Genomic DNA, 21,829 nt, shown 5'->3' on the forward strand with positions numbered 1-21,829 from the left:
TGGTGCTTTAGTGAGAAAGGTTAGATTCATCCGTGGCATTGTCTGACTGGGAATGCTTTTATCTTTGGATCACTCTGCTGAATTATTGTTGACCTAGCAAGCATCTACCCACACTTTTTAACTTAATGCTCTGTACTTAGATTTTGAACATGTATATCATGGTTATATCTAACTGTGTTTTTCCAGTTTTACACTCGCAGGGAGACTTTTTCATATTTACTAAAAAGTTTTATCTTAATTATTATTATTATTATTTATTAAGTACAATTTAAAACTTAAGTACTTTCTTAGCTGCACCTGTCAGTTAACAATTTTATCTTTGTTTTAATGAATATTTAGTCACTATCAACTTCCTTGAAGTACAGGAAACTTACCATGATGAGTTGTCATTAGTGTCACTTATTTTTGTATTGTTGTGGGTTCCCCCACACACTTAAGTTAGATTTTTAACTAAGAATCAGACAGTAACAACTATAGATTCTTTCCTAGACTTTATGTGGAAGTTTAGAATTTAAAGATATATTCAACCTGAGTCATTTCAAAAGAACAAAAACATGCTTCAGATTTAAGAATGAGCTGGACGTGGTGGCATAGGCCTGTAATCCCAGCAACTTGGAGGCTGAGAGTTCAAAACCAACCTCAGCAAAAGCAAGGCACTAAGCAGCTCAGTGAGACCCTGTCTCTAAATAAAATACAAAATAGGGCTGAGGATGTGATTCAGTGGTTGAGTGCCCCTGAGTTCAATCCCTAGTACCTGAGGGGGAAAACAAGGAAAAGAAAAAGAAATTTAAGAATGATTTAGATCAATATAAAGATTCTGGCAATAGGACAGAGAGTTAGGCTTCCACATTTATACTAGTTTGATAGTCATACAAGAATTTGTACAATTTTTATTACCGTTTTGAGAATATTTACCATTTCTACTTTGGCGCCATCCTGTAATAAATTTCTGGGTTCCCCCAAAGGAAATGCAGCAATCAAGGGTGTAATAACTGTTTAAACCTCTAGAAAATGATAGTTCTTCAATTCATTCCATTTTTTTTTTTGACTGATCCTTCCATACTTGTTAAGATCCATAACTGTGAATAAGTCCTCATTCACTGAAGAATATTTGGTAATATAAACCAAACTGTTAAAACCTTAGTTTTCTTATATATGAAGTGGGGGTACTATAAGAAATATTAAATGTGCAAAATGCAGTACTGGAATGTTGTAATTGCAAAAGAAAATTAAATGATTTGTAGTTTAGGATGTATCTGTATACACACATTTGTGTTTTTTACCTATCTTAGATCAGTTTCTATCAGTATATCATTGATAAATTTTGACCATGGGACAGTCTCAGAATGACATGGTAATCCTAATAAATGTCATTATGCTTTTATACTAATATATGATACTTGAGCATTGTACTTTTACAAAAAAATCACTCAACACCTTTGGTGTAGTTTACTCTAATTTATCAAATGTTATCCTTGAATCTGACATATTGCAAGGCAACTAGCATACAAACAGTAGCCATTAAAGCAGTAATATTCCAGTGCTTTGTAGGATAATTAAATCTTTCTCCATTTGGGCACTTGGAAAGTACCATCTGTATTACTCAGTGCCAGGTCTGTTTGTTTGTTTCCATTTTTCTCTACTTTTTTCTATCTGTAATTTAAATTTCCAGGTCTGTTGATTTCCATTTCAGTTGTATAGAAAATTTTGGACTAGCAGTTGAAAGTAGCTCATGTCTTGTAGAACTTAAAATGAATAAAATTTTACTGGTTAATCTGAGGATATGGCTTGTCATAGTTTGTGTTGTCCAATTTATTTTCTAGAACATTAAATATCTTTATAGTTCTATAATAACTTTCATCAAGAAAAACTCTGACTCAATAAAATAACATTTTTTAACCAAATACGTTGCTTTGAAGTCTTGACATATCTTTGATTGTTGTTTTAAGTGTGAAACAATAGGCCTGGTACTTGAAAGTACAGCCATCTCTTTGCTTACTCTAGAGAAAGCTGTTAAAATACGCCAAGAATTTTAAGTCTGGAAAGACTTTTTTGTAACTAATAACTTTTCAAACGATTGTTTTTAACATTCTTAGCCTAGAAATAATATAAACCAGATTGATTTGGAAGGAGTTGTGATATAGTAAAATAATTCAATTCATCCCCAATTTATGGAGCACCCTGCCATTATGGGTATTACAAAAATGATACACATCCCCAAGTTTTCAAGGTGTTCAAGTAGCTTCTCAGATAGGATTTTTTAAATAACAGTTTTATGGAGATGTAATTCACATACGAAATAATTTGCTCATTTAAAGTATACAATTCAGTAGTTAACATAGTCACAGAATTGTACAGTTATCACCACAATCCTTTCAGAACGAAGATTTTCATCTCTCTAAAAAGAAGCTGTCTCATTTTCCCCCAGCCCTAGGTAACCAGTAATCTACTTTCTGTCTGTGTAAGTTTACCTGTTCTAAACATTTCATATGAATGTGTGACCCTTGGTGATTGCTTATTTAACATATCATAATGTTTTAGGATTCATCTATGCTTTCCCATGTATTGGTACTTTATATCTTTATACACACACCCCATTATATTTATCTATTCATCAGTTGATGGATGTTTGGATCATTGCTCTTTTTTAGCTATTATGAAAAATAATGCCATAACGATAGCCAAAGCCTGGAAATAACCCAGATGCCTTTCAGTGGGTGAATAGCATTGTCAGTGTCCTGGTTGTCGTGGTGCCAAAGTTTGCCAAGGGGTTCCTATTGGGAAAAACACAATAAAGGCTATAAAGGATGTCTCTGTTCTTTCTTCCATACAATTACATCAAAATAAGTTTTTTAAAAAAAACTCAATTGGCTCTCAACATTCTGCCTAGAAATCTCCTTAGTCTGATCCACATTCATTAAGAATGTTTCCTTGTTGACACATGCTTGCCAGCTTGTGTTGTCAATGCATAGCATAGCCCTTTCTCCAGCCTGCAGCAGGAATCCCCTCACTGCCTGTCAGTTTCCAAGGATGGCCTCCCCACTGCCTGGTCTCAAAACCAATGCCACATGTCTCAGTTTTTGTTATTGCAGCACCCTACTTCTGGGCACCAGTTTTCATTTTAGTTATCTTTTGCTGTGTTAAGGAAACAAAACAAAACAAAACCTCAAAAGCATTGTCTGAGACAATTTATTATTTCTTAGGATTATGTGTGTTGGCTAAGTAGCATCCCAATGCTTTTGCCTAATATTTGGCTGGTGGAATCTGTGGGGAGCTGGGCTTAATTGCAGTGGCAGGGCCTTTTTCTCTTCATGATTTTTCATGATGAACCTCTTCATGGCTTTGCGACTCCGTGACCCTCAAAGGCTTAACCTTGGAAGTTGTGTAACATTTCTGCCACTTTCATTAGTCAAAGCAACTCACAAAAGACTGAACCCAGATTCAAAGGGGTAGGAAATAATGGGAAAAGTTACTGAGTTACATTGCTTAGTAATATGGGAGAAATGCTTATGGCCATTTGGAAAACCGTCTGCCACAGTTTAGCTAGAGGCATCTAGCAGACGCATCAGCCCAGCAGCAAGGGATTCAGTCAACATGCAGAACCAATCAGGCAAATCAAATCTCAAACCAGGCAACTCCATAGTGTTGGAGAACTCAGAGATGAAAGTAGGACTGTTTCACTGTTAACGTTGTCGGGCTAAGCTCACGGAAAACCACAGAGCAGTGAGATTGATTACTTAAATGTGGAACTGACTTGGTTACTAGTTACTAAAGGTGATCATTTCAAATTATGTTGCATTTGTGACCTATAAATGTTTGGAAAGAATGTATAAAATATAGACTTTATAAACATTAGTTGTATATTCTAGAGGCTCACATACGTATTTTTTTTTCCTCTTGTAGATTGCTCCAAAATATTTGAGTAGACAGGTTTTTGTGGGGTTTTTTGTCATTTTTTTGTTTGTATGTTTGTTTTTGTTTTTGTACTGGGGATTGAACTCAGGAGCACTTAACTACTGAGCCACATCCCCAACCCTTTTTATTTTATACTTAGAAACAGCGTCTCACTAAGTTTCTTAGAGCCTTGCTAAGTTGCGGAAGCTGGCTTTGAACTTGTGATCTTCCTGCCTCATCCTCCCAAATTGCTGGGATTACAAGCATTCACCACCCAGCAGCAGATAGGATCTTATTTATGGTATTGTATTCCTTCCTACTACCATTTTCATAAATATTTATACTTACCCTGGGTGTATTTCTAGACCCTGTTTATCAGTCTGTGAATACTTAGGGTTAATTTGCTAATGAGCAGCATTACAAAACACATAGTATAAACTCATGTCTGGATATTTAAATATATTAACAAAGTTATATTGCATTGAGTTTTGAGAGTTTTTGTCTTAACCCAAGTGGATTTGGGAATATATCTTTAACTCAATTTGCATGTCTCTTTTTTTAGTTTAGTAGCTTTCATATTGTCTGGGCGCTTTCTTTTTGTAAAGTAATTTTGTATTATACCTTACCTGTGAGCAAACTCTAAAACATCTTTGGTGAAGGGAGAGCATGGTATACTATAAAAATTAAGGAGTGCTGTATTAGTCAGATTTCCATCTCTGTGACAAATTACCTGGGAAAATCAACTTAATGGAGAAATGGTTTATTTTGCTCACAGTTTCAGAGGTTTCAGTCCCTGTTCAGTTGGGTTTATTGTCTCCAGTCATTCGGTGAGTACGTGATGAGCTAAAACTGGGAAGCAGAGAGAGAAACACAGGGATAAGATAGAGCTTCAAGGGCCCACCCCACAAGGACCTGCTGCCTTCAGCTGGACCCCACTTCCTAAGTTTCCACAATAATCCATTAAATTATGAATCCATCAGTGCACTAATCCATCAATGAGATTACAACACTCATTATCCAGTCGTTCCAGAGCTGATCACTACTGATCACTGTTGCCTTAGGGACAAAACCTTCAACACATGAGGTTTAGGGAGACATCTCAGGTCAAAACCATAACAAGGACCCTGAAAATTATGGTGTTTTTCTTTTGACATTGTTGGGGTTGGATTTATCTTATGGTAGATTAATGTTTATATATGTATATATGTATTGTTGAAGTTGTGTTGCTTTTTCTTTTTAATTTTGGAATTGTACCAGACTTTTAAGAGTTACAAAAATAGTAAAGGAATACCTGCCTGTCCTTCACCCAGATTCCCTAAAATGATAATATTTTATACAACCATAATATAGTCAGTATTAAGAAAACATTGGTATAAGTTCTATTACTATATTTACATATTTTGTACAAATTTCACCAATGATCTCAGTAATGTCCTTTTCCTGGCCCAAGATCCTATCCGAGATTACATAGTAGTACTCAGTTATAACTTCTTAGTATTTTTTGTCTCCTTTAATCTAGTTATCTTTCATGACTGACATTATTAAAAAGTACAGGACAGTTATTTTATAAAATGATATGCAATTTTGGTTAACCAATTAATTTCAGTAAGGGAAAGAGAACCTTCTAGTTCTATTTCCAAGTAGTTGTAAATATACTGAAACACTGCAAAAAGAATTTTTTGTCTGTGAATATAATCATGGGAGTTGGATGACTGAAGGACTGGATAGGAGTGAAATAATTGATAATATCTTTAAGTGGTTCTGTGGCTCTGTGGCTCTGTTTTTAGAATGTATTGTAGGTGTTTAATTTCAAAAGCCAGGCCAAAAGAACTTTCGCTTTCTGATGCACATTTCATAGAATCATAAACAGCCTTTCATAATACCCTCAGCTTGAAAATGCTTTCATCTTTTTTTAGTGCTGACATTGACATATATTTTATTTGGGCAGGCGTTGTGCTATCAGCAGAGCTTTCTGTCTAAAGTAAGCAGATAATTGTGATGTTTTAACTGGCTCTGGCTACTTAAAAGTTCTCAGTATTCATGTTTCTCAGTGCAAATTGTAAACTCCTTTTGCGTGTATTTTTTTTTTCTCCCTTAGTACTTTGGGTCTTAGTTTACTCTTGTGTTTTATACTTTAATTTGCTGGACTTTTAAACTCTATTTTGAAAAAATGGCAAGCATTAGATTTACAGGTTCTGTCTTTAAAATATTCATGTGTAGAGAAATATATAATAACCTATAATAAACATTTCTTATAAAAAAAATCAAGGAATCATTTCTTTTTTCTCTCTAGTATGTACACATTTTCATTCTCTCTCTCTCTCTCTCACACACACACACACACACACACACACACACACACACACACCTTTTTTGTTTGCCATCTGACCATAACTTAGTTTCTAGGGCAGTGGTTTTCAAACTGTAGGCCTCAACCTATTCATGGATCAGCTTGACCAACATTAAAAAAAAGAAAAGAAATAGCTTGAAGTTTAAAAATATCAGAATGTACCATTTAGGAAGGAAAAGTATCAGGTCATTAATTTATTCCAGTTCTATATATTAAGTATTTTTATGTGAATACCATGTAAAATGTATTTTTTATTATGAATTGCCAATTTTGAAAAGTTTGAAAGCCACAGTTCTAAAGTATACCACTCATTTGTGTCTTGAACCTTCTGTTCTTTAAACATGCAAGTTGAATTGTTGCTGCATAAATATTTGGATAAGATTTTTAAAACTAGAATTTTGTTTATGCCTGATATCTTATTTCTAATCTGCATGGCCAAAGACAACATCAGAGGAAACCCCATAGTGGTAATAACAAGTTTTATGACATTAATTTTTTAAACTTTGCTTTTATTATTCTTTTAGTTGTAGATGGACACAATACCTTTTTTTTTTTTTTTTTTTTAATGTGGCGCTGAGGATCGAACCCAGTGCCTCACATGTGCTAGGTAAGCGTTCTACCACTGACTGAGCCACAACCCCAGTACCAAAATTTTACTTTAAAAAAAAAAAAAAATTACAACATTTTAACTCAAACAGCTAAAAGATTAATTTTTATCCACTAACAGAATTCATACTGGTTTGCACTTGAAAGTGTGCTGTGGTATGTATGGTATTAAAAATAGGGTTGGTTATTTTTAGAGACGGTACCCTAGAACTGAAATGTTTTAAGTATCACCTGGAAGCAGATGTATGTATGCTTAACATGAATTGTTTAGGGATGAGAGGGGAGAATCTACCACTAAAATTAAAATGCCTTCTTTGGGAGACTGTTTCATTGCATGACTTCCTTTCAAGCTCTGGCAATTATAGCTTTTTCTTTCTGAGCCAGGATAAAATCTTTCCAACCCTCAATGCTGTTGTGCAGTAGAATTGGCATTTCAAAAGAAACTTACTAGTGACCTCTGGGTCTGGGTTGTGGTTAAGATCATAGCTACAGAGTTCAACAGATTCAGATTTAAATCCCTGTCACATGCTATCTGTTTGACTTGAGACAGTTACTTTTCTGTGACTTTATTACCTCATTATAAAATGGAGATAGTACCTACACATGGAATTTTGATGTACTCTGAACCCAAGGGACTAGCACATAAGAGTTCAGTAATCAGAATACTACAGCAATATGTGCGTACCCATTTATGGCAGCACAATTCACAATAGACAAGTTAGGGAGTCGGCCTAGGTGTCTGTCAATAAAAGAAAGGATAAAGAAAATGTGATATATGTATTTACACAATGAAGCTTTACTCAGCCCATAAAGAGGAATGAAATTGTCATTTGCTGGTAAAGGGATGGAGCTAGAGAACATCATACTAAGTGAAATAAGCCACTTTAGGAAAATCAAGATATAAAAATACAAGTTGTTGCTTGTATTCTTGATAATTGCCATTCTGAAGCATTTTTAAACTGAAAAAACCAGAGGCCGGGGGCTGGGGAGATAGCTCAGTTGGTAGAGTGCTTGCCTTGTAAGCACAAGGCCCTGGGTTTGATCCCCAGCACCCCTACCCCCCCCCCAAAAAAAAAAAAAAAACAGAGGCCAAATGTTTTCTCTGATACACAGTTGCTAATTCACAGTAAGTGGGGGTGGGGGGACAATAGGGAAGAATAGAATTACTTTACATTAGGTAGAGGGGAGTGAAGTGAGGAGAAGGGGTATGGGGGTAGGAAGGACAATAGAGTGAAACAGACATTATTTTTTTTTTAATTGTAAACAAATGGGATACATGTTGTTTCTCTGTACATGGTGTAAAGGCATACCATTTGTGTAATCATAAATTTACATAGGGTAATGTTGTTTGATTCATTCTGTTATTTTTTCCCTTCCCCCCCACCCCTCCCACCCCTCTTTTCCCTCTAAACAGTCCTTCCTTCCTCCATTCTTGCCCCCCTCCCTAACCCTAATTCTAACCCTAACACTAACCCCTCCCAACCCCCATTATGTGTCATCATCCACTTATTAGCGATATCATTTGTCCTTTGGTTTTTTGAGATTGGCTTATCTCACTTAGCATGATATTCTCCAATTTCATCCATTTGCCTGCAAATGCCATAATTTTATCATTCTTCATGGCTGAGTAATATTCCATTGTATATATATACCACAGTTTCTTTATCCATTCATCAATTGAAGGACATCTAGGTTGGTTCCACAATCTGGCTATTGTGAACTGAGCAGCTATGAACATTGATGTGGCTGTATCTCTGTAGTATGCTGATTTTAAGTCCTTTGGGTATATGCCAAGGAGTAGGATAGCTGGGTCAAATGGTGGTTCCATTCCAAGTTTTCTAAGGAGTCTCCACACTGTTTTCCAGAGTGGCTGCACTAATTTACAGCCCCACCAGCAATGTATGAGTGTACTTTTCTCCCCACATCCTCGTCAACACCTGTTGTTGCTTGTATTCTTGATAATCGCCATTCTAATTGGGGTGAGATGGAATCTTAGGGTGGTTTTGATTTGCATTTCTCTTATTACTAAAATGCTGAACATTTTTCCATATGTTTGTTGATTGCTTATAGGTCTTCTTCTGTGAAGTGTCTATTCATTTCCTTAGTCCATTCGCCGATTGGATTATTTGCATTCTTGGTGTAGAGTTTTTTGAGTTCTTTATAGATTCTGGAGATTAGTGCTCTATCTGAAGTATGATTCGCAAAGATTTTCTCCCACTCTGTAGGCTCTTTCTTTGCATTGCTGATAGTTTCCTTTGCTGAGAGAAAGCTTTTTAGTTTGAATCTATACCAGTTATTGATTCTTGCTTTTATTTCTTGTGCTATGGGAGTCCTGTTGAGGAAGTCTGGTCCTAAGCCGACATGTTGAAGCTCTGGACCTACTTTTTCTTCTATAAGATGCAAGGTCTCTGGTCTGATTCCGAGATCCTTAATCCATTTTGAGTTTAGTTTCGTGCATGGTGAGAGATATGGGTTTAGTTTCATTCTGTTGCATATGGATTTCCAATTCTCCCAGCACCATTTGTTGAAGAGGCTATCTTTTCTCCATTGCATATTTTTGGCACCTTTGTCTAGTATGAGAAAATTGTTTTTATTTGGGTTTGTGTCCGTGTCCTCTATTCTGTACCATTGATCCACCTTTCTATTTTGGTACCAATACCATGCCATTTTTGTTACTATTGCTTTGTAGTAGAGTTGAAGATCTGGTATTGCGATACCCCCTGCATCACTCTTTCTGCTAAGGATTGCTTTAGCTATTCTGGGTTTCTTATTCTTCCAGATGAATTTCATAATTGCTTGCTCTATTTCTGTAAGGTACGTCATTGGGATTTTAATTGGAATTGCATTGAATCTGTATAGCGCTTTTGGTAGTATGGCCATTTTGACAATATTAATTCTTCCTATCCAAGAACATGGGAGATCTTTCCATCTTCTAAGGTTTTCTTGAATTTCTTTCTTTAGTGTTCTGTAGTTCTCATTGTAGAGGTCTTTCACCTCTTTTGTGAGATTGATTCCCAAGTATTTTATTTTTTTCAAGGCTATTGTGAATGGGGTAGTTTTCCTAATTATTCTTTCCAAAGATTCATCACTTATGTATAAAAATGCCTTAGATTTATGTGCATTGATCTTATATCCCGCTACTTTACTGAATTCACTTATGAGATCTAAAAGTTTCCTGGTAGAAGTTTCTGGTTCCTCTAAATATATAATCATATCATCAGCAAATAGGGATAGTTTGAGTTCTTCTTTTCCTATTCGTATCCCTTTAATTTCTTTGGTCTGTTTAATTGCTCTGGCTAGAGTTTCAAGGACGATATTGAATAGAAGTGGTGAAAGAGGGCATCCCTGCCTTGTTCCAGTTTTTAGGGGGAATGCTTTCAGTTTTTCACCATTTAGAATGATATTAGCCATGGGCTTAGCATTAGATGGCCTTTACAATGTTAAGGAATGTTCCCACTATCCCTATTTTTTCTAGTGTTTTGAGCATGAAGGGGTGCTGTATTTTATCAAATGCTTTTTCTGCATCTATTGAAATAATCATGTGATTTTTGACTTTAAGTCTATGGATATGGTGAATGACGTTTATTGATTTCCTGATGTTGAACCAACCTTGCATCCCTGGGATGAAACCCACTTGATCATGGTGCACTATCTTTTTAATATGTTTTTGTATGCAATTTGCTAAAATTTTGCTGAGAATTTTTGCGTCTATGTTCATTAAGGATATTGGTCTGAAATTTTCTTTCCTTGATGTGTCTCTGTCTGGTTTAGGTATCAGGGTAATATTGGTTTCATAGAACAAGTTTGGGAGGGTTCCCTCCTCTTCTATTTTATGGAATACTTTGAGAAGTATTGGGATGAGCTCTTCTTTAAAGGTTTTGTAGAACTCAGCTGAGAACCCATCTGGTCCTGGACTTTTCTTTGTTGGTAGGCTTTTGATGACTTCTTCTATTTCATTACTTGAAATTGGTCTATTTAAATTGTGTATGTCCTCCTCGTTCAGTTTAGGCAATTCATATGTCTCTAGAAACCTGTTGATGTCTTCGAAATTTTCTATTTTGTTGGAGTATAGATTGAAACAGACATAATTACCTCATGTACTTATATGACTGTTGTGATCCTACAGTATGTACAATCAGAAAAATGAGAAATTCTCCCTTCGTGTATAATCTATCAAAATGTATAAATGCATTCTACTGTCATGTACAACTAATTAGAACAAATATAAAAAAAAATTTTAAAGAAAAGGATTGGATGTTTTCTGTCAACATGTGGAAGCTAAAGAGGAAAATAAAAATAAAAAAGGTATCTCCAAGAAACAAGAGAGAACAATAGAGTCAAGGAAGAGAATGGAGAGAGGGAGAAGTGGGGAGGGCATGGGGAAGTACTGGAAAACAAAATAGACCAAATCATGCTATATTCATGTATGAATATACCATAGTGAACGCCACTCTGATACATAATGGTAATGCATGGATTTAAAAGTAATAATAATAAAAGGGAGACCCATAGAGTAGAGGGAGGGAAGGGGAAATTAGGGAATGAGATTCATCAAATTATGTTATGTGCATATACAAATATGTCACAATCCTACTACTATGTTATAATTATGCACCAATAAAAAAGTCTAAAATTTTTTAAAGAACTCAGTGATTGACAATTGTTTTTAAATGCTGTGATGATCCATGGCTTAAAAAAGAAACACCTTGTTGTGGAAAATCTCCAGAAATAATGAATAATATGCCAAATTAAGGCTCCTTATCTGCCACATTATGGGACTTAGAGGACACTGTAAGATCACAGGATAAACAACTAGGAAAATCTAAAGGGTCTCTTAAAATGGTCCTTTTATTTTATGACTGATCATGGCACCTTTGTAATTGCTTACTTCCATGTATTATTCACTAGACCACAAACCTTGGGAAGAACTGTCTTATTTGCCATTGTATCCCCAGTTCCGGACCGTGGCACATAGTAGATGTTCAAACACTTGTTGAGTAAATGTTCCATGGTTATTCTATACAACAGTGTAAAGGCAAAGAGTCGAGTCCCGGACTTTCTGTCCACAGTCCAGTATTCTATCACGCTGCTTTCTGGTTGGAAAGATTATATAGATGAAAAATTTCGGAATATATTTTAAAATTTTAGGCTATTAGCTAAATGTTCCTAGAACGTTTTAACTATATTTAAGTGAAAGTATCTGATAGAGAACAAACATATTTAAACCGATCTGACCACAAGCAGGTTTTTTGGAGTTTCTTAACAAAGCCAACAGTTGAATTAATATTTCACCCTGCTCTATCTCCTGGCTTATAAAAACTAGAAAATATGAAATCTGAATAGAGTCCATTAAATGCTTTTTTACAAAACTAGATTTCATTTTGTCTCCCGGAGGGCTTTATATTTTAACTGTCCTTAACTTAAGTCAACTGTTATATAACCACATTTCAGGTTCCAAAGCTCCTCTAGACTAATAACCATGGGAAACATTTTGCAGTTACCAATTGAGGCTAACAGGATTTCTGCATTTTTATCCAGACACAATTTAGTTGTATTGTCCCAACTGCTTTAAAATGCTTCCTGGTACTGGAAATATCTAGATAACTACAGTGTAAGCTTTAACCTGCTACAGAGTTGATCAGATACTTTCATCAAGTGGAAACTAACATTTTTCCTGTTTCTGTTCTCCAAGGACTTTTTGTTAAAATTAAACTTTAATTTTTTGATAGTCATTGATGCATGCACAGTTGTTAAGAACTAACAGAGATCCTGTGTATATATCTGCATGTGTGTATTTAGTTTTACGTAATTTTATCATTTATTCATGTACCCAACACCCAGTCATGATGCAGAATAGTCTCATCACTATAGGGATTCCTCCTATTGTCCTTTTATAATCATACCTACCTCCATCCTGAGCATATTCCCCTCTCATACACATCCCTCCTTGTCTTCTCTCAACCACTAGTCTGTTCCCCACTTTTGTAAAGGTCATTTGAAGGATATTATGTAATGGAATCATGTAGTATATAACCTTTGGGCATTAGCTTTTTTTTATGCAGGCTGTTGCATGTATCAGTGTATTGTGTGTCTATTGCTAGGTAGCATTCCATAGTTAGATAAGTCACAGTTTAATCATTCACCTCTTAAAGAACATGTGGGGGTCTGAGTTATGGCTCAGTGGTAGAGTGCTTGCCTAGCGTGTGTGAGGCACTGGGTTCAATTCTCAGCACTACTTATAAATAAATGAATAAAATAAAGGTCTATCAACATCTAAAAAAATTTGTAAAAAAAACATGTGGGTTGTTAGTAGTCTCTGATTTACAAATAAGGCTACTACAAAGATTTGTATGCAGATTTTTATATGAACCTAAGTGTTCCATTCTCTGTGTTAAATGTCCAGGAGTATAATTACTGGGTCATATAGTAGTTCAATATTTAGTTAAGAAAATGCCAAGCCATTGGCCACAGTAGCTGTACCATTTAGCAGTATGTGAGAGGGATACGGTTTCTCTGCGTCCTTCCAGCAGTTGGGTTGTCTTTTTTTTTTTTTTTTAATTTTAACCTTACTTGTGTAGTGACACCTCATTGTGATTTTAGTTTGTTTCCCTAGAAACTAATGACATTAAACATCTTTTCATGTGCCCAATTTGTTATGTATATATCCTCTTTGGTGAAATGTCTACCTTTTTGCCTTTTGCCCATTTCAAATTGAAATGTTTGCAGTATTTACTGTTGACTTCTAAGAGTTCATTTTAGCTATTTTTGAGTGTTCAATTCCAGTAGCATTAAGTATATGCACAATGTTGTTCAGCCATCACCACTCTCTAGGTCCGGAACTTTTTTTTCATACTAAACAGAAACCCAGGACCCATTAAGCCATTCTTCCCTGTTGTTCTTGTCCCCAGCTATGTGACAAGTATAGAATATAACAGTAATCATTTATTTATTGGAATTTTTATTGCCATGACATTTAAGTGCATTATTTTACATTTAATAAAAATATTACTCCACAGTAGATTGGAAAAAATCTGTCTGGGACAGTGTAAGATGCACTAAATTGGATGACTTATTAACTCTTGTTCACAGTCGAGGGATAGGAAAAGTTAAATGACTTTCCTGCTGATCTAGCTGTCAGTCAGGTGTACAGCTATAGCAAAGCCCAAATAAAATTTTCTCCCTGACATAAATCAAGGATTATCTTCAGTATTAATAATAATCATGATAATAAGTGAATCACAATTGTTCATATAGCTTCTGAAGAACATCTAACGTTAAAGAGCCTGGTGGCATTGTTAGCAGTTCTTATATTCTCCACAGGAAAGTTGTTGAATCATTTGAAAAATTTGTTTCTTTCAAATGTTAGTAAATTGTATTCACTGTAGAATGTAATAGGCAAATATGCTAAAGTTCGTTTTAACCTAAAAGCATGAATAAGAGAGTAAGAAACTCTACAATACTTAGTAATTACAATACTTAGTAATTGTGAAAATTTGCCATCAATATGTGACATTTTTCTTTTAGATACTTTGCTCCTTCTTTAAAAAATTCACTTGGCATTGATTAAAGCATACATTTCCATTAACTCATATAATATCAATTTCTAACAACTCTATAACCTAAGAAATTTGCTCATGAATAGAAAGTTCTAATATTTTTTGAGAAACTACTTTTTTTAAGTGCTCTACCACTGAGCCAATCCCCAGCACCCCCAGAAGCTACTTTTTAAAGAAAATTGCAAATGTTACTCTGATAGCAAAACGAAGTTCTGCGTGACTCATGTAGAATTTGAATTTAACAAAGAATTTATCATGAATGTCCTCCTTTCTTTGTGTTTATTATTTAGAGAACAAGGGGAATCCACAGACTTGAAACATGAGTTCAGATACCAGCCAAGGCGTGATCACTACTCCTCCTCCTCCCAGCATGCCTCACAAAGAGAGATATTTTGACCGAATCAATGAAAATGACCCAGAGTACATTCGGGAGAGGAACATGTCTCCTGATCTACGACAAGACTTCAATATGATGGAGCAGAGGAAGCGAGTTACTCAGATTCTGCAGAGTCCTGTAAGTTATTATAAGCCTTTAATTGTTATTCATATTTGAGAACCTTGATATAATGAGGTAGAAAGTATCTTAAGGGACTGTCAGGCTAAAAGGGGTGGAAGAGGAGTGTCTAGTTGCTTTAAGGAGAAACAGGCACTTAAGTTGTGTATTTGATTTACAAAAATTTAATAAGAATCTAGTATTTGTTAGGCGATGTACATTTTGGAGCATGTTTTCTGGGCATAATGCTTTACAAAAGGAGAACAGACAATTTTACTGAATTCAAGGACATCAAGTTAGACTGAACATCTGTGAAGAAAGGAAAGGCATGACTCAAGTCATGATAACCAAGGAGTAAGCTCGGGGGATGCCATGCACCTGTTTTTTTCTTCCTTTGGGTACCTTCACACACATAGCAGCATAGGAAGACTTCAGGTTTTTGAGGTCTGATATGACAACCTAATATTAACACACTAAATACAGGCACACATGTGTACCCATCCCAAAGTAACTTGATTAAAAGTAGATTATAAGTTCAGTTTGAGCTGAAAATTCTCTCTGGCACAGCAACATCCAGATTTTCAAATCATATTCAAGTGATTTGTTAGTTTTTCATAAACACTTACACATGTAAGTGATGGAAAATGAGAGAACAACTTGATTTTAAGATATAAAATGAGTTTATAACTTTATGCATAATAAAGATCGTGGGATCCTTAAAGGAGAGTTCTGCACACATAGACACATGATGCCCAGGTTTGGCTTATTAGACTTCCAACTTACGTACTAAAATAAGCACCAGAGCACAGAACTGCCTGAAGTAGCCCTGGTAAATCACTTTTGTTGTGCCCTTGTGAATTTAATTACAGAAGTTTAGTCAAAAGCCAAAGGGGAATTCCACTCTGTGTGATTTCCCATACCAGTGGCACTGATGAAAGCTTTGAAGTACAAGTTATAAAAGCAATACATGCTTTGAGGAATTTTTAAAGTATAGCACCCAGTTTAAAGAAACCTTTCCAAATGGAACAGAAATTAACCAGAGATGAGGGTGTATATATTCCATGCTTTATTTTATGTAAACCTGAGTTTGTGTTTATGAGTCCTTGAAAAGCACATTATTTAGATCAAAATAGATTTATTTCTTGCTCTAAAAACCCCCACTTAAAAGTGGGGTTTAAGAACTAACCTATTAGCCAGATGATTATTATAGCAGATAGTATAAAGTAATAGAAAGAGATGAAGTTCAGATTTTGTTCAGAAGGTTGTTCAGTATTAAGATTTCTGGGGGAAGTGTCCCAAAGAGGACCATTGAATTCTAACTAAAATTTAAGTGAAAAATTACAAGTTACATTTCCATTCCAGGGTTTTTCTTTTATAGTTTCCTCATTAAACTAAAAACAGCATGACTTTTGAGTAGATTGTTTAAGTTTTATACTTGTATATCTACATTTGTGAATTGACTTGAAAGTATCAATTTTACTTGTGTCTTGGCAAACTGAAATAATGAGAAAGAGCAGATATAAAGATTGTCATCCCCCTATTTACTTAACAAGGATGATCGTTTTTCTGCCCAAAGAGAAATGAAGAAGACTGAAATTTAAAAGCATTATGGGTTGATTTTATTCCTCCCCTAGATCTTTGCCTCACGAATTTAAAATTGTTTGTGAAAGTGTATAAATTTCAAGTGCTAAAATTTCTTTTAATACGAGAGAAATTTTTCACCAAAGAAAATGTTACACAATGGACTTATATTAGTTACCTATTGCTAAATTATAAATTAGCAACTTAAAACAACAAGCATTTCTTATCATTTCTGAGTCAGGAGCTCAGGAGCAGTTTAGCTGAGTGGTTCTGGCTCATATGAAATTATAGTCGAGACATCTGCGATCATCTGAAGGCTCACTAACATCGCTGATGGCAAAAGACCACAGTTCCTTGTGACATGGACCTTTATTAAGACTGTTTGAATGTTTTCCCCATAGCCTTCTGTGTTTTTTAATGACCTAATCTAAGACATCACCTGCCATCACATGCACCATATTTATTAGTTAGAAGTGAGATACTACAGTTCAACCCTTACCCAGGGGGAGAATGATGAAGTTCACCTTTTAAGAAACAATTATCCATCTACTCTGGTCACAATTTATTTTCCCTCTCTCCGTGTGAAAGGATACTAACCCTCTCCTCATGTCCCCTAAAGATCTCATTCTATTACACATTAACTTGAATCTAGAATCTCATCATCTAAATATGGTCCAGGTACAGGTGATCCTTAAATACAGTTCCTCAAGTACAGTTCCTCTCAGTCTGTTGACTGTAAAGAAGCAAGTTTTCTGCTCTCGACCACTACCATATACAAATGTACTTTATGATAGGACAATTATAAGATAACTGTTATAGACATTCCTGTTGAGAAACAGAAAATTTTGGAACTTGGGAGCAGGGAGTAACCAGGGGGGTTATACTGGTTTAAGTAATTGTGAAATCTATGTGGGAAAATGTTTGGAAGATCCTTGAAGAGAAATTAATCCTACTGCTTACCAAGAGTCTCCATAGCTTTTGGCTCTGCCCTTTGGTTTCTTGGTTCCCCTATCTGAATCATCCTTCCTTTTCCTTGAAAGGTAGTCCATGTTTGCAACTGAGTTTTGTTCTTTAGAGACTTTGAGAATCCAAAGGCCTTGTTTCCTTTTGTTTTGACTTTATTCCTTTTAGCCCAAGCTTTCAGTGTTTCTGCCAATAGAATTCCCTTAAAAATTCATGGGTCTCCTATAAATATTGGATTTCACTTTGTTAGACAAATCAATAACCAATAAAGATGAAAATCAAAGATGTATGAACTGGGGCTGTAGTTCAGTGGTAGAGCACTTGCCTCATACTTAAGTCCTGGGTTTGATCCTCAGCACCACATTAAAAAATAAAGATATTGTGTCCATCTACAACTAAAAAAAAATTTAGAAAGCAAAAAAAAAAAAAAAAAAAAAAGATGTTACTAATTCATGTTATTAAGTACTACATCTGTAAACCTATTTAAAATTCTCAGTTTAGCTTTGGAGAAAGGAAATCAGAATGGAAACTAATAAAAGCAAGGTATACTTCATTACTAATTTCTTAGTGTGTGCCAGGTACATATTATGTATGTATTGTAATCTTTAATCACCAAAGCAATTCAGACAAATATTAATATCTCCAGGCACAGCAGTGCATGCGTATAATTGCAGCTACTTGGGAGGCTAAGTCTCAGCAACTTAAGACCATATCTCAAAAAATAAAAAGGACTGGGAATGTAACTCAGTGGTAAAGAGCCGTTGATTGAATCCTTAGTACAAAAAGATAGATAGATAGATAGATAGATAGATAGATAGAATGAATATATGTATTTTAATATCCCTAGCTTACAGTTGAATAAACTGAAACTTAGAGACATTAATTGGCTCATTGTTTTACAGTTTGGTTAAATGATGGGGTCAGAATTTTAATTCCAAATTTCATATCCTTAACCAATAAGAAGCATTTATAGAATTTAATAACAATGAAAACATGCTGCCTTGTATTTTTTATTATTTTATTCATCTTCAAATTCTGTTGCTCAGGTTGATTCAGCCCTACCCAAGAAGTTTCTGATCAGAAGATGTTTTGGTTTAATTGTAAATTTGTTAATTTGAATAACAAAAATAACTTTGCCTTAACCTGAAAAATAATTCATCTCATTCTGACCCCCACAAAGTATTACTTTCTAGAAATTCTACAACTTCTTGTTATATTTAATTTTTTAAAAAATATATTTTCTGGGCTGGGTTGTGGCTCAGCAGTAGAGCACTCACCTAGCACATGTGAGGTACTGGGTTCAATCCTGGTACTAAGAATCGAACCCAGTGTCGCACATGTGCTAGGCAAGTGCTCTACTGCTGAGTTACAGCCCCGGTCCCATGTTTAAATTTTTTAAGGGAAGTATTTGTCTTAGAAATCAAATGCTGGTGGGTAAACTAATTTAGTTTAGTATTTTATTCATGCAGTAGGATCCACAGGTTCTCTTTAACCAATGTACTCGTCATATATAATGTCTGTAGAGACCCTGGATTATAATTTACACCCTTTTCTCAAAATGTCCAAAACTGCTGGAATTAAGTAACGCTTCTTCAGAGTTCAAGAAGCATACAAATTAAAAAACTAACAAGTAGTACTTGGAACACAGTAGGTATTTGGTAAATTCTGTGTGCATGGAAAGATAGATATGTGAATATCTGGGTGGGCTTCAAGTAAACAAACACTTTAATGTTATTCATCAGGCTTCTCCTGAACTTGACTGCTCTATATGGAAGACTGTTGATGGGCTTCTTAATCCTTACCACCTTAGGAAGCAATCGAGACTGCTTGATGCGTATGTAGGATGTTGTTCTGAAAAATAGGATAACAGCTCCAGGTTCTCCAACGGAACTGGCCCGCTAGTGAGAGCCTTTCTGAACAGAGCAGGCTCCGAGTCCCGGAGCCACTGCAGCGCAGTGTACTCCTGCAAAGAACCAGCGGAGAGCATCGATCTGCAAGCAGCCTCAGGGATAAGGGCAGGGCAGCCGGAGACCTCTTCAGGCGGCTCTGCCCACTCCGGCTGCGGGCTCTCTTCACGGGGCGATCCAAGATGGCGGCCTAGAGGGAGACTGCACCCCCATTCGCTCCAGAACCCAGGAGTTAAGAAGGGGAGGCATTGAGAGACTCGGACTGAAGTGGAGCCACGGGTGAGTCTGCCCACTGGGTAAAGCTCGGCCCGGGTGGCAGGCCCAGATAGAGGTGGCTTATCGGAGCCAGGCAGGGCAGCTAGAGTCATCCACAGGCAGCCCTGCGCACTCCGGCGGTGGGCCCCGCCCACACAGCCAGCTTCTCCAGGTTCTCGGAACGGAACTGGCCCGCTAGTGAGAGCCTTTCTGAACAGAGCAGGCTCCGAGTCCCGGAGCCGCTGCAGCGCAGTGTACTCCTGCAAAGAACCAGCGGAGAGCCTCAATCTGCAAGCAGCCTCAGAGATCAGGGCAGGGCAGCCGGAGACCTCTTCAGGCGGCTCTGCCCACTCCGGCTGCGGGCTCTCTTCACGGGGCGATCCAAGATGGCGGCCTAGAGGGAGACTGCACCCCCGGTCGCTCCAGAACCCAGGAGCTAAAAGGGGGAGGCATAGAGAGACTCGGACTGAAATAGAGCCACGGGTGAGTCTGCCCACTGGGTAAAGCTCAGCCCGGGTGGCAGGCCCAGATAGAGGTGGCTTAGCGGAGCCGGGCAGGGCAGCTAGAGTCTTCCTAAGGTAGTCTTCCACACTCTGGCAGTGGGCTCTTCCCACACGGCCAACTGCACGGTGCAGGCCCACAGTGAGAGCATTTCCGCACAGAGCCAGTTCCAAAACGTGGAACCAGTAGGGGGCTAGGGGCAGTATTCTTCGAATGAGCTGCTTTATCAGATTCCTCCAAGACATCAGGCTACTGAAGGCTGGGAGGTGATACACTGGAAATCTACTGGGACACTATAAGCCAATAGTGGAAAACTGCAATATCTCAGGGTCCCACTGACAACTGACCATTATGAGAAAACAAGGGAAGAAAATGTCCCAAACAAACCTAGATACTACATCAATAAAACCCAATGACAGCACAGCAGAAGAAATGTCAGAAAGGGAGTTCAGAATGTACGTAATTAAAACGATCAGGGAAGCTAATGAGGAGATGAAAGAGCAAATGCAGGCATTGAAGGAGGAGATGAAAGAGCAAATGCAGGCATTAAATGATCGCACCAATCAACAGTTAAAAGACCAAATACGGGAAGCAAGAGATCATTTCAATAAAGAGTTAGAGATACTGAAAAAAAACCAAACTGAAATCCTTGAAATGAAGGAAACAATAAACCAAGTTAAAAACTCCATAGAAAGCATAACCAATAGGATAGAACACCTGGAAGACAGAACCTCAGACATTGAACACAAAATATTTAACCTTGAAAACAAAGTTGAACAAACAGAGAAGATGGTAAGAAATCATGAACAGAATCTCCAAGAACTATGGGATATCATGAAAAGGCCAAATTTGAGAATTATTGGGATTGAGGAAGGCTTAGAGAAATAAACCAAAGGAATGAACAATCTATTCAATGAAATAATAACAGAAAATTTCCCAAATCTGAAGAATGAAATGGAAAACCAAGTACAAGAGGCTTATAGAACTCCAAACATACAAAATTACAACAGACCCACACCAAGGCACATTATTATGAAAATACCTAACATACAAAATAAAGACAGAATTTTAAAGGCCGCGAGAGAAAAGAATCAAATTACATTCAGAGGGAAACCAATAAGAATATCAGCAGATTTTTCAATCCAGACCCTAAAAGCTAGAAGGGCCTGGAACAACATATACCAAGCCCTGAAAGAAAATGGATGCCAACCAAGAATCTTAAACCCAGCAAAACTTACCTTCAAATTTGACGATGAAATAAGATCCTTCCATGATAAACAAAAGCTAAAGGAATTTACAAAAAGAAAGCCAGCATTACAGAACATTCTCAGCAAAATATTCCATGAGGAAGAGATGAAAAACAACGATGCAAATCAGCAACAGGAGGCGCTAGCCTAAAGGAATAGCCAAATAAAGGAGAAACCAAATCATGTCAAAAACAAATATGAGTCAATTGACTGGGAATACAAATCATATCACAATAATAACCCTGAATGTTAATGGCCTGAATTCATCAATCAAAAGACACAGACTGGCAGATTGGATTAAAAAGAAAAATCCAACAATATGCTGCCTGCAAGAGACTCATCTCATAGAAAGAGACACCCATAGACTAAAGGTGAAAGGATGGGGAAAAACATACCATGCACACGGACACAGCAAAAAAGCTGGAGTATCCATCCTCATCTCAGATAATGTGGACTTCAAACCAAAACTAGTCAGA

General features: G+C 36.5%; 1 protein-coding gene across 4 annotated transcripts in view; it reads left to right on the forward strand.

Annotated features, from left to right (window-relative positions):
• Add3 (adducin 3) overlaps positions 1-21,829 on the forward strand; it is a 123,951-nt gene that overhangs the window by 73,616 nt on the left and 28,506 nt on the right. For all 4 annotated transcript variants that reach the window (XM_047552560.1, XM_047552561.1, XM_047552558.1 and 1 more), the window contains exon 2: positions 14,697-14,920. In XM_047552560.1, coding sequence (XP_047408516.1) covers positions 14,726-14,920 — 195 coding nt within the window. In that variant the 5' untranslated portion in view covers positions 14,697-14,725. The remainder of the gene's footprint in view (positions 1-14,696; positions 14,921-21,829) is intronic.

Source organism: Sciurus carolinensis, chromosome 5, assembly GCF_902686445.1.
Source record: "Sciurus carolinensis chromosome 5, mSciCar1.2, whole genome shotgun sequence".
Lineage (NCBI taxonomy): Eukaryota > Metazoa > Chordata > Mammalia > Rodentia > Sciuridae > Sciurus > Sciurus carolinensis.